This window comes from Brugia malayi (assembly GCF_000002995.4).
Source record: "Brugia malayi strain FR3 genome assembly, contig: Bm_v4_Chr2_contig_001, whole genome shotgun sequence".
NCBI lineage: Eukaryota > Metazoa > Nematoda > Chromadorea > Rhabditida > Onchocercidae > Brugia > Brugia malayi.
In genome coordinates, this window is record NW_025062476.1 from 602,655 (window position 1) to 617,353 (window position 14,699).

The following is a 14,699-nucleotide window of genomic DNA, read 5'->3' on the forward strand; positions in this document are numbered from 1 at the left end:
TATTTATCCTTACCGCTCAATATAATTTTCATTTAACCAATTTGCATTTTTTGTATATGTTTCACACCTATGTATTATATAGTTGAACTGACTAATCTGAAATAAAGGAAAAAAAGTTGATAAATGCTACAAAGCTATAAAGAACTAAATCTAAAATATTCAAATGTCACTTTGAACGAGATCAAAAAATAACAAAAGAAAGGGATATAACGAATGATCAGAAATGAATCACAAAGAAGTAGAAGAGATAACATGAGCCAAATTTCGTAACAGTAAGAAGCGAACCGTACGTAAACGCATTTTCCATTCATCATAATTATGCTGAAACGGACCGTCTGCTTCATACTTTACTAAATGTTCCAATAACTGTTCACTACCATCTTTGCTTATGATAACCTGAAAAAACTTATGATAGGTTATAGTTATCCTTCCTCACTACTTATAATTTGTTAAATAATTCACTGTTTGAGATTATATATAAATGATTACGATACTGTAAAAATCAATAGTTAATTATGAAATTTATTGTTCTCTTTATCTTTAAGTTATAAAATATGAATAAGTCCAGCAAAAACAAATACTAAAAACTGATGACTTAATTATAAAAATAATAACTTTAATAACTGGGAAGAAAATCTCAATCACTGTAACATATTCTCAGTAAATCATAACCTTCATATCCATAGGTTTTATGAAATCACAACACTACGATACTTACAATTAATCAATCAAATGATTTATAAGTATTGAAAAAGCTAAGTCAAAACTATGTGAAAAACATTTGAATTTCAACAAATTCATTTAATCACTACTTTAGATAACATCAGCTAAAAACATCCATGTTTTAGTAGGAGCCTCTACTTGATATTCCATTTTTATTTCTCCGGCATTTATATATAATTCAAATTAAATACTACAAAAAGCAAAATTCTTGTGAGACAAAATAATAAGGTAAAAAATCGTAGAATGAGTGAGAAAATACCTCATCTTCCTCACTGAGAATAGAAATCAAGTCGGAGAGAAGTATAACATCAAATTCTCTCGGCACTAAATCGGAAACAATTAGTTCTACCTATAAATAAATTAAATTAAAAAAGTAAGTAAAATTAACATTCTCTCAATATCCATTGTACAGGAAGAAAGATATAAAAGATTGGTTACAACTTACGGAATAATTCGCAACAAAAATAGCTCAGAAGAAGGATAATTAAAACTAGCATTATTATTATTGTTCAACTACTTGCCAAAACAAAAATGTATTCCTTTAGCCACAAAGGTAAAAATTATTATATTTGTTCATTACTACATTTGTTACAAAACTCACAATTTATAGCTATATATTAGAATATAACAACAAACCAGCAATTCAGCAGCTTTGACTTTCTGGTCTGAATCCAGCAATTTTCGAAATTTATAATATCGATGCAAAAATATAAATGATGAAGAAAGGAGCATCACTTCTGTAAAATGCTCAACAACAGTGATGGACGAAAATTGATCTGGTGAACATCGTGATATCACCTGATCCGCAACAGTAGAAACAATCTCGATATCACGTGATCGTATTGCCCAGGAAAGAGCGCCACCCCATCGCCCAGTACGCAATAACCTGCAAAAAAGAGTGGAAAAATTATAATTGATGCCTGAAAAATCGAATAATGTGACATATAATATGGGAACAAAAAGTGATATTAAGACGAAATAAAACTTACAATTTTATTTCAGCTTAACTTTGTATCTTACACTTCAGCAAGTCAATTTTCAGTTGTAGCAATTTTAATATTCTTATAATATACAGTTCTTTTTCTTTTTTAAATAAATGTTTACCTGTAAGCCATAGCTCGTGCAATATCCTTTCGCGTTTGATCAAAATCTACTTCATCGCATAGTGAACATAACTTCGTAGCAACAGTTTCGTTATCCAGAGGTACCTGTGCTATCAATAACTCTAGATGACTCAATCCTTCATTACCAGTTTCACGAAGATAATCAAATCCCACTTGCCATAATCTGTAATATTTGCTAAGCATGCAGTCTAAGTTATCTCTTCGCCTTTTTTTTTCCTTGAAAGCACAGCATACTTTATTAAGAACATTGAAATTGTTTATGCTTGCAAGATTGAATGATTGAAATATTCTGGGTAATTCTAATCATTTCTCTATTCGTATTTCATAAAATTAATTTCAAGTCTTCATTCAACTTTTGCCCTTAATAACTGTGAGAGAAATAGTAATTTACCCAGGTTCACTGAAGAGTGACGACCCATATTCAATAATCAAGTGTTGACGTACATCCATATCATAGGCACTTATTATCCGTTCATCAGCTTTTTGCAACAAATCTGCCAGATGAGCTGGAAACCACCAATTGGTGCTTGAAGTTGAAATTCGATGAAGAGCTCGTAATGCTTCCAGTGAAAACAGCTCACACATTACAGCATCAATTCCGTCACATTTATTTATGCCGAAAATTTTTAAACAATCCTGCAAAGAGTTACGAATTGTAAGCAAAGAAAAAAAAACATACCTCGACAAAATAAGCAACTTATGGCCTAAAATAAATAGTTTTCTTACATTCCAATAAACTTATTTAGAATTAGTAGTGAAGAAAGTTATTTATACTTCACTCGACGATTTTTAAACATGTACATGCCACATGTAAAGGAATAGCAGTATGCTTATTTAATCAAACAATATCCTTAATGAAAAAAAAAAACTGGTACTAACAAAAGTGATTTTCTTCTGAAATTTGATGAAATATGTTTGAATTCCATATACCTTAACAGCATCCTTAAGTTGAGGAAGAGTAGCACATGGCCGAATGAATAATAAATATGGTGGTACCAATTCAAACCAATTGTCCAATTGAGCTGAAACCAATGTTATGGTTGGAATGTCACCAGCAATAATCATCGCTACCTTCTCAGCTTCAGCATTTGTTCGAAAAAGTCCTCTTGTGCACATATTACGTACTTCCTAAAAAGACAAAAATAAAGCAATTTCCTAAAAGAAGAAAAGAAAAAAAAAAAAAAACTTTTTATTTGTTCCTTCCAATACTGCCATTCAATTAATTCAAAGATCATCCTTCTCCTGCATAACTGAATTTCCTAACTTTGAAAGTTTTTTACACTTTCTTTCCAAACGTACTCACCTCCTGTGTAGTAATAAAGTCCAAAGCAGTATTTTCATCGTTCAGAACATTCATTTTTATTTCGGAAAGTACTTTAGCTAAGCATCGTACAGCAACATCATCACATAAATTACCGTATGTTTCCAGAAAAGTAGCTGCATTATTGAACATACCACTAAGAACAAAATAGATAATCTGAAAATTATAAGTAAAACTCTGAAAGTCAAACCTTAATTAAGTCGAAAAAAGAATGACAATAAGTAAGAAATCTTTCTTAGATATGTCATACAACAATTAACATCCCAAATCTATGAACTAAAAAAAAAAAAAAAAACCAATACCAAAGTTTAGCATGTAAATGAAATGCCAAAGTAAAACTTTTGGCTTTTGCATTTTCCTATTTCAAGAAAAACCAAGTCCTGCTTTATTCTTCTATAACCAGTATCAGTTCTGATAAAAAGCCTGATAAATAGAGTGAAGAAGCTTGCAGTAAGTATCGAAGCCTTACCTGCTGCCAAAAATGTTGCTTATTGAGTCGCTTTATTTTGCTGCCGCGAAGTACGTTTGAAATTTCATCAACATACGGAGTATGCGCCAAGCATAAACGAGCCCAACTCATTAAGTCCACCACAATAGAAGAATCTTAAGAAAGTCATACAGATCTATTCAATAAAAGATACGGCACTTTATAAGTTTTTTTAAATGTTATCCCTACGAAGAAAGAGCAAAAAGAGCTGTTCTTAGATTTTGAGTTATTCATTTTATGTTATATTTTTTCAAGATATTTCTCTTTTTTTTTTTTTAAAAAAAAGCATTTCACATACCATGAGTTTTGATGAAAATAGCTTCAACAAGGGACCAAATAAGCTCTGCTGTGCTGAGTGATTCTTTAATTTCATATTCCGATACAGGAATTGTTGAAAGTGTTGATCGAATAATGGAACGATACTGTAAACTGTATGACAGCACACTGAAACTTTGATCTTTTTTTAAGTTCTCAAAGATTTGAAGGCAAAGTACAACACTATTAGAGACTGGAATGACACTAGAATAACGAACAATACAATCGTTCTTAATAATTCCAAAACCTCTTTATAATTTGACTAAAACTATGAAACCGATAATCACTAAAATTTTTTAATTACCCAGCGAATAACGACTTCAACATATTTTACCCATTCTTTCTCTTGCACACTTCCCCCTTCCTCCTGCAGTATAGCATATGAAATCAAATATTTCATGCATGATTCGAAGAGATGAGGCAACAATTAAGCTTCAAACTTGCACTCTAAACTTTCGGGAAATTCGGCAGCGTATAAATTAAACGGGCGTAACTTACTCAGATACTGTGAGTGTGAATACTTTTGCATCACGCTGTGCGCGAGAGAAGATGGCTGAAAGTAAGAATAAAAAATTATTCCATAAAAATTTCCTTAAAAAGAGAAAATCAGTAATTCCATAGAAAGAAAAAGATCAGTAGTATAAAAGGGGGAAGTTTAAGATTTCGATTTCAAATTTCGAAAGTAAATTTGCATTAAATACTCACAGTGTGACTCGTGAACAAGTAATTGCATTGCTGGATGCTTGAAAATTGTTTGATTAACATGTTTTATAGAAACTGCTCGAATTAAATCACCGGCCGGTATATTATCTAGATATGAAATATCATTAATCTCTAATAAAGTTCACATTATCAGATTCTAGTAAGATAAATTCTAATAAGCTAACACTACTGTAAGTATTAGTAGTTTTATAAAATATCACAGGACAAATCGATGACATATATATGTTTAATGATTAAAAAGTAAATAATAATATCAATTTCCATGTTAACAATCTAACTGCTTCGCTTACAATGCCCATATATTCGATTACAGTGAATAATCATATATGGATTTCGAAAAAAAGGTTAAATATGTTATCCGTAAATTTAGTTATGAACAAATTTAGAATCTGTTGCTAGATCAAACAACAGTACCAGTAAATTTCACCATCAGTGGTTTTAGTACCAAAGATGTCGGATCCAGTAAGGAATAGAATTCATATATATATTCTTTTCTTTTCAATAAAACATAATCAGACTCTTTAATATTACCATATCATTTACCTGTTGAACGAGTTTTATCTATATTTGACAAGGCAACCACTATTTCACTCGTATTTGCATCAAACGCTGCATATCTCATCAATTTACAAGCTTGCATAATTGAATAAATGTTATTAGATTTTTTTCCAGAAAATTCAGCATAGAATCACAAATAACATCGATTTCGAACTACAAAATCTAATAAGAATTAATACGGTAACACTATAATATTTAATAATATTCTCACATTTCGATTGCTTTTGCAATACAATTTACTATCGCCCCTTCTCGAAAACTGCAAAAAGTTCAAACAAAAAATATCTTTAAAATGATTAAAAAAAAAAAATACCCTGAAAAAATATTCTGATAGAGAAGCTCAAAAAGTGTTGAAAATAAGAGGATTTATCATATCCTTCCGGAAAAAATTGAAATAGATACAAAAAATTTCTAAGTAAAAAATAGCTAAAAATAATAGACTCTTTTATTTGTATTAAAAAAATTTTCACAAAATAATGAAATATCCCACTTAGTTATTGTCATTGATATTTTTCTAGGAATGCTTTCTTCACTGGTAACTTTTGAAAATAAAATTTTTTTTTTCATTCCTTATTTTATACTCAAATTAACAAAATATTACATTTAAAAATTTTTAATTTAAAAATTTAATTTACAGAATGCTCGTAAAATCACTGGAAATTTTCAAATGATCAAAAACCGATAAACTAATCAAATTCAAAAACCCGTACCAGAAAAAAAAACCTTGAACTAAATTTAACGGACCATTAACGGCCTGTTATTCCCCGATTATATCAGATTTCATCTCTCATCATTGTATTCATGGATTGGAATAGTTTAAGAGGGAATGGGAAAGAGTTCTGAGGTTTTTTTGAAATGTTGAAAATTCATAAAATTGATAGTTTGTTTTTTGATTTCAAAAATTTTGCTTTCAAATTCGAAAAACTATTTTTTTTCTTCTTTTTTTTTTGGAATGAAACTTTTAAAATTTGAAAGTTTTGTAAATGTGAATTAGATGTGATAAAATGACGAGATTTTATAAAATTTTTATTGAAATGTAACTGAACTTTTGACTAAGCAATACCACATTACCAATCATTTCATTCATTTAACAATTGTTCGAAAAAATCTTTCGAGTAATGATAAGTAATAAATGAAGAGTTGAAAAAAAAAAAAAAAATTCTTCACATAAAGCAAAGTGATAATGAAACACTGATAAGAAATGATAAGACAGAATGACAAAATGATAAAAGTAATTAATTGCTTTTGTGTTTTTTGCAATGGAATGATTGTTATATATTCTAGAATAGATAGATATGGGAAACGGAAAAGTTGCTTTTTTTATCTTCAACCCAAACCCATAATGTGATAAATTAAAAATTTTTAAACTTTTTTTTTTTTGTTTTCTTTTATTCTTTCCATTTCTTATAAAATATATCTCCTATTTATTTTGTATAAAATGAAACAAAGATTTCAAAAAAAACTAAGTTTCTAAATTTCATTCTTTTTCCTTTGAAGAAGAAAATTAGAGAGAAATTATTGGAAATTTTGAGTACTGAAAAATGAAAATGCTTTTGAGGATAATGGAATTCGATGTATGGTTTAAATTTAATTTTAATACAAAGCAATGATACAAATGTATGTTATTTGAATTTCATTTCTTTACAAAATGATAGTTACACGATTTGAGTTTGATTTTATTATAATATTGTCCACTTTATCTTTATCAGTATTACATTCTGTAGCTAATAAAGATGTAAAAGTTTACTTAACAGAAAATACGGAAAGACTTATATGCAATTAAAAAGAAGAGAGCTAAAGGAAATTGATAATGAAATCAATATTAAGTAAGTAATATTGACGTCAATTGAAATAAATGAAATGACGAACTTTAATAATAATAATAATAGTAGTAGTAATGATAATAATGATGAAGATTCAAAGATTAAATCGTGGATTTTTTACAAAATTTCAAAAATTAATTGATAAATTTTTGTTTAATTTGAGAAATTTGCACTGGGATTATACTAATCATTTTACAGTATCATTTGGATTTTGAATTAAAATATGGCTAAAATTCTATTTTAATTAGCATTATTGCAAATAACATATATCATTGTCATATAATCCTGTGAAAAAATTATGCGTTTTAATTTGCTTTATTGTAATGATAAAAATAAGATACCGTAGTAAAGTAAGTATAGGTCTACCGTATATTATAATATGCATATACTGTAACTACATTCACATACCGTATAATGCCTAACGATTATGGTAATAGTGTCTCATTATAAATGTGCATCATAAATTGATCATTAATTATAGTATTGCATTACTATAACTAAATTATAATAACCTAATCTTTGATACCCGTAAAAAGAAACGATTTGTAAAATTTACAAATTTACTTAATCACAACAAATTATGCTAAAAATTTAAATCGATAAATTTAAACAAACTACGAAAAAAAAAAAAAAATGATAAATGATACGAATATATGCTTAATGTCTTGAGAAAAAACCACGTGACTGTTTAATTTCTAACATATCTGGATTTTTTTCCATAATTTTTGACAATAATTTTCCAATATAATCTTGTAAATCATTAATTTTTGCATCTTTACGTGCTAATTCCATTCGTAAATCATTAATATTCCTTATTAATTCTTCACGTGATGTACACTGTGAAATCTGAAATTAAAAAAAAAAAAAATAAATTAATGAAATAATTTCATTAGCAATAAAAATAACGATAGATTTGAAATAATTGATATCTTATTGGAAAATGAATTTAATTAAAAATAAATTTGTAAAAAAGAAACAAGAATAAAAAAAAAAAAACAAGTGGAATGTTTCAAATATTTGTAAACGAAAATTTTAGAATTGATTAATGCTTATCAGTTAAATTTATCTTTCTAAACAAAACAAAACAAAACAAAAAAAAAAAATATGTTAATGGAAATAATAGAATATTCTGATAATTAAGAATAACTTGCTAATTTAAAATGTTTTAATAATATAAAATATCTTTATAATGGTGCATTATTGGATTATCATTTTATATAACTTTTTTTTTTTTAAATTAATTCATAACTTTTTATGAGTTTTCATTATAATTTTTTCAAATTAATATATAGCAGAGAATATACCGAAGCTAAATCGGAACTGTTAATAACGGTTGATCGTGCAGAACCAAAACCGGATGAAGTAGCACTACGTGGACGTGGAAGAATTGCTGAAGAATCGAAACCATCAATTTCTCCAACTACTGGTACAGGCGATGAATTCAACGAATTTCGATTCGATGAAATTGACGTACGTCGTGAACCAAATAAGATACCATCTGTTTCTGAAATATGAAATACTTATGTTGAATTTATCGTATAATATATTCTTAAAAACAATATTTAAGATTAGTTTTTGACATATTCTTAAAAATTAAATAATAATTTAAATATAAAATAATAATATAAATATAAACATCTTGATATCATAATAATATAAATATAGACAATAAATATTAAATAATAATATAAACATAAACTTTTTCTACAAAAAATATAAGAAAAATATATTGCATAACTGAGAGGTAATCGAATGAATGTAAAAAGTAAGAAAAAAATAAATGAAATTTCCCTAATATATATTCGAATTCGAATTCTTTTTAATTTATTTTCCAATTAATTTTTTCTGTTTCTCATCTTTTTTAGTATTTTATTAATTTAAAGTTTCAAAAATAACGGATATTTCAATTTGGTACATTTGCTCCTTTTTTTTTTCTTTTATCTTTAATATTTGTTGTTTTAATTAATCCAATTTAAAAAATTTTTGACAAAATTTTAATAATCCCTTTTAGGCTAAGTAGAAATATCGATCATAAATTGTTGTAAAAAAATGAAAAGAAAATAAATGCTAGATAAATTTAAAATTGAAATATTAGCCAATTTCATCTTAAAAAAAAAAAATAGAAAAAGTGTCAAAAACAAAATGCCATTAAATATTAGAAAAATATTACAATTTTTGGAAAGTGTTCAGAATATTTATTAAGAAAAAAAAGCGAAAAAAGTGCACTATAATAATTTAAGTCATTTGAAAATTGTTTATTTCAAATTATTATAATTTAATCATAAATAGTAGCTAAAAACTACACTTAAAAATAATAATATTTTCAAAGATTTGCATATCAAATTTGAAAATAAAATTTTGACTAATTTTAAATTTAAATTTTAAAAATTTTATATATTAGTTAAACTTTTTTTTTTTGAAAAAAACTTTTAGTATTAGAAATATGTAATAGAAAAGTTTTAAATGATGAATTTAATTAAATAATTTATTACTTTTTGAATTATATGGTAATGTTGCAAATTTAGTAGCAACTGGTGGTGTAATTAATCCATCACGATTAAAATCCACAATTGAAATATGATCTGATTTTGGATTTGTTGGACAAACTTCACAAATTGAGGAACGACGATGATTATACTGTGGAAGAGTTATTAATGAAGTAGCATCCGATTTATCAATAATTTTTTTCTTACCAAATCGCATTTTACGTTTTAATGTATCAAGTTTACTGGAACCTAAAGAAAAAAAATTTTTTTTTTTTTTTGAAATTATTTTATAATTTACTAATTTTCAAATTATTTTATAGTTTTAACAATCATTTAATGAATTAATTTAAATTAGAATTACAATATAATTATCGTCACAAAAAAAAAAAAAAAAAAAAGAAAACAGAAATGATTAAATAATATGTGAAAGATATGATATGATGCTGCATTTAATTGCATAATTTTAGTAAGTAATAAATTTTAGATCAATAAAAATAACAAATATTATTGTAAATTATCACTTAACATCGTAATATTATCAGTTATATGATTAAGATAAATATTTATTGTCATATTATCAATCATATGTTATACTTTAGAATAGATTCAAAAAAAAAAAAAGGATTAGCAATTTATTGTCTATGAATTTATTAATGCAATTTATTTATATTAAAAATAAAATAAAATGAAAATTAAAAATTGAAGAAATAAAATTGTTATCATTTATCAATCTAAAATAAATAAAAGTCTTTTTTTTTCACCAAAAAATTTTTTTCATATAAAATAAAAAGAAAATTTTTTTTTTTTTTCAATATTTTATATTATTAAATTTTACATAAATTCATTATTTTTAAACAAAAAATTCACTCATTTAATTAATTATAAAATAAAATTTCCAAGAAGAAAAGAACAATTAGAATTACAATTCATTTTATACTATCTTATGAATTTGAATTTATTTAATAATTATTAGCAAAAATAATTATTTATTTAATGATAAAAAAAAAGAAGTGAACAAACCATGTAACGAATTGATAGAAAATGATGAAACTGATAAATTTTTGTTTGCAATTGTGCATACTTTATTGGAAAATTCAAATTTTAGATATATTTCACCGCGATATTTCATTTGTTGTCCGTTATTTTCATATTTCCCTTTTTTACATAAACGATACCACGTAGGCATACGTACGTGTAACAATGAATGCAATGGCAATTCAATTGCGCCAATGCAATCAGCTGTACCCAAAACGGTACGATGATTTACGGTGATTGTCAATGTCGAATCCAAATCGTTTAATGTACTTAAAATTAAATTTAATTCCAACAAAAAAAAAAAAAAAAAATTTAATTTATCATAATTAATGAATAATTTGCCCTATTATTTATTATTATTATTACTGATAATTATTATTATATTGTTGTTATTACTACTACTATCATTATTATTGCTATTATCATTATTAATTCTCATTGTTATTATTATCAATATCTTTTGCTATCAATTTCATTTTTATTGAAAAAAATTTTCCTTTCAAAATTGATAAAAATTTTTGACATCCAAATTTAAATTTCACAGTTCAATCAATAAATGTTTAATTTCTTGAACTATCAAAAATTCCCAACAAATCTAATCAATGTAAAATAAAATTAATCTCCCAACTAATTAATCATCAAATAACACACATACAATTCACATCGTTGATTCCACTTACAATCAGCTGTTGTTCGGACAATATCTGTTTGTACTTTACTTTTCCAATTTCCTTTACCGCTAATTGTTAAATTTACAAATGCTTCCAATTTATTGTGTCCTTTCAGCGATAAACCACGTGCAGAAATAACTGTAATAATAATAAAATTAATTATTAATTTTATATTAATTACTATTTATGCAAAGACAAGTTATCAATTTGTTAATGCATACATCATTGATATCATATAAAAATAGTATTATTATTTTTGATCCAAAAATTAAATTATTTTATACTTTGCTAAAATAATTAAACTTTTGTTTCATTTCATTTCACATTTTCAATATATATTTTTTTTTTGTCCAATATTTTGAAAATTTCAATTATTCCTTCGTTTTTTTTTATAAGAATTTCGTACTTCAGAAATATTATGCGTAATTGCTACGTCAATAAGACATTTTTTGACGTAATTTAAATGTTAAAATAGCTGTAATAGTATTATTAAATGCATTAGAGAGTTAGAAGAGCAATGAGAAAGATAAATTATTGAAATAATTGGATAGGAACTCTAATCAAAATGAAATCATTTATCTTTTAGTCATATTCAAGAATTTCGAAGAGATATCGTTGTATTCAGTTTAACATTTTTATCATTCATTAAATCAATGATATGCTTTATTATTACAATATATAAGAATAAGTAATTAAATCAAATAATTAATCACTTGATTAACTATTTTTTTGAATTTGTGTAATTATTTAAATTGGTTATTTAGTTATTTTAGTAGTATAATGTGAAATTTCATATTGAAATTGCAAAATAATAAAATAATATAAAATGTTGTATTAAAATTGCAAATATATGAGACTTTTAATAAGATTAATATTTACTATTTCAAAAATAAATGAATAAATAAACTAGATAAATGAAAAAAAAAAAATAAATAAAGTGCATAATTAAGTACACAAACAATTTCATTACCTGTAACGACTAAGTTATTGAAATTAGCCATGAAATATTTCCGATCCGGATTTCGTTTTTTCCACCGGAACTAACCAAGTGAGTAATTGCTGGATAATAAATATAACCTCGTAATCCAAATATTAAATAGTCAAATGTGAACCACCGATATTCCTTTTTTTCGATCTTCACAATAATTTTTCGTAAGTGCATCATAAATTTAACGTGATAATTATGCGTATGCACATAACATAATTATGCATTACGCATACGCTACGAGAAATAGACACGTGAAATGTGGTAGTAAACAAGTAAGTAATTGTTTGTAAGTAAAACGTTATTCAATAATTAAATAATTAATTAATATTGAATAGTAAAATAGACATGATCGATCTTTACATTAACTTCCGTAAGTTCATCATAAAGTTAACGTAATATAACATAATCATACGCGTACGCTACGTGCAACAAATACGTGAAATATGCAGCAGCAGTTACCATAAATTAAAATGAAAGTGAAATAAAAATAAATAATTAATTAATAATGAATAACTATTATTAATTACTATTATTAATAGTAAATAATATTAACTATTATTAATTATTATTAGGAGTAATAAATAATCTTAAGTAATTATTATTATTAATTATTATTAGTAGTAAATAATATTAAATAACTATTATTAATTATTATTACTAGTAGTAAATAATATTAAGTAACCATTATTAACACTATTATTATTGCCTTTTATTAAACTATTAAATATAAACTAACAAATTATTTCAGCTTATTATTCCACATTTTATTTCAGTTTGTTGTTAAAAATAGAACTTTGCATAATTCTATTTATCTTTCAGTTTGCATTTTCTAACCAATGAACTATTAGTTGTTAAAGTTTTAAAAATTTTTGGTTGCTTATGGATAGCAATTAAAATTACATCTCAAATAAATTAAATTAAAAAAAAAAAGACCATTTTAAATTTAAATATTATTATTATCTACACTACAACCATCATAGTATAACTATAATTATCTATGCATCAAATTAATCCCTTTAATTTGTAATTTTTAACTAAATCACTATCAATTAGTCAAATTGAAAAGAAAAAAAATTTTAATTACTAATTTACAAACAATAATTAAAATGATAGGAGAAAAAAGAAAGCAATAGCAATTCATATTATTTCTTATCAAATAGCAAAATTAAAAAAAAAAAAAAATAAAATAATAATTTCCTATTTAAATATTATACATTAAATTAAATTAATATAAATTCAACAATTAACACACATAGTTTTATTCAATTCTATCATTCAATAAAATAATCGATAATAATTGAATAAAAAAGAAAAGAAAAATTATGTTCAATGAAATATTCCAATTGCAAAAAATAATTTAATAAATAATAAATGATGATGAGAATAATTGGAATAGTTAAAATGGAGGAAAAGAAAAAAGCAAAAAAAGAGAAAAAAAAATTTGAGAGAAAAAGAAATGAAAGAAAAGAAATGATAAAATAGTTTTTTTTCCTTTTAACATTTTTATATTAATAATATTTGATGAAAAAAAAAAATGAAAGAAGAAAAAGTGATTCATTTTTTAAATTTTTAATTAAAATAGTATGAAAAAAAAAATTTTTTTTTACTTTTTTTTTGCATTTTACTATTTTCTTTGTTCTTTAAAATTTTTTTTCCTTTTTTTTTTTTTTTTTTTTCGTTTATTATTTTTTTTTTCATTTTTTCATTTTTTTTTAAATTTTATAAATATTTGAAATGAATTCAAAATGTATAATTGTATAATATTATAATTGCAATAATATAAATTTCTTTTTCTTTCGTTGTTTTTTTGCTAAATTTTTTGCAAATATTTCACATATTATTGTTATATAAATATGAAAAAAAAAAGTTTTTTATTAATTTAATTTAAATTTGAATTAATTTATTTATTTATGCAAATATTTGAACGTTTTTTTTTTTTTTTTTTGGAATAGTAACATATCAATTAAATGTTATTTAATTATAAACACATAATATTTAAACATAAGAATGAAATTAAAAATGCCAAGAAATTATGAGCTTAATTTTTTTAAAGTGATTTTATTTGTGATAAAATAAAAAAAAATATTTGCGATAAAAAAATGATAAAGAATGATAATTGTGATAAAATAAAAAAAAATATGATAAAATAAATCTCTCATTTTATACATTCCTTCCTTTTTTTTTTATTTTGTTAATACTATTTGTTGTATTTATTTAAACATACTAACAAAATAATATTTATGATGATGCGCAAAATGACGAATAAATGGTGCGCAAAATGATAAATAGATGAAATATGCTAGAAAAAAGAGAATGAAAAAAAAAAAAAAAAATGAGCAAAACTAAGGAATGAAAGAAGGCAATGAAAATGAAATGCAAAAAATTAGGTCAAATATGAGAAGTGAAGAAGGAATGAAAGAAATAGAAAAAGTTAAAAAAAAAAAA

The 14,699-nt window shown here is 24.2% G+C and overlaps 2 protein-coding genes across 2 annotated transcripts; both read right to left on the bottom strand.

Moving 5' to 3' along the window:
* Window positions 1-228: 228 nt before the first annotated feature.
* Bma-npp-2 (Uncharacterized protein) lies at window positions 229-5,333 on the bottom strand (the record flags this gene model as incomplete). The annotated part of the gene is made up of 12 exons (XM_043077974.1): window positions 229-396; window positions 983-1,072; window positions 1,360-1,609; window positions 1,828-2,010; window positions 2,239-2,483; window positions 2,778-2,975; window positions 3,151-3,324; window positions 3,638-3,771; window positions 3,954-4,099; window positions 4,469-4,523; window positions 4,676-4,780; window positions 5,237-5,333. 12 exons carry the CDS (start codon window positions 5,331-5,333, stop codon window positions 229-231), a joined length of 1,845 nt encoding a protein of 614 aa, XP_042933908.1.
* A 2,398-nt stretch (window positions 5,334-7,731) lies between these two features.
* Bm6483 (Uncharacterized protein) lies at window positions 7,732-12,267 on the bottom strand (the record flags this gene model as incomplete). Its single annotated transcript, XM_043077975.1, has 6 exons — window positions 7,732-7,920; window positions 8,379-8,578; window positions 9,567-9,809; window positions 10,581-10,864; window positions 11,251-11,404; window positions 12,237-12,267. 6 exons carry the CDS (start codon window positions 12,265-12,267, stop codon window positions 7,732-7,734), a joined length of 1,101 nt encoding a protein of 366 aa, XP_042933909.1.
* Between the last annotated feature and the right edge of the window lie 2,432 nt (window positions 12,268-14,699).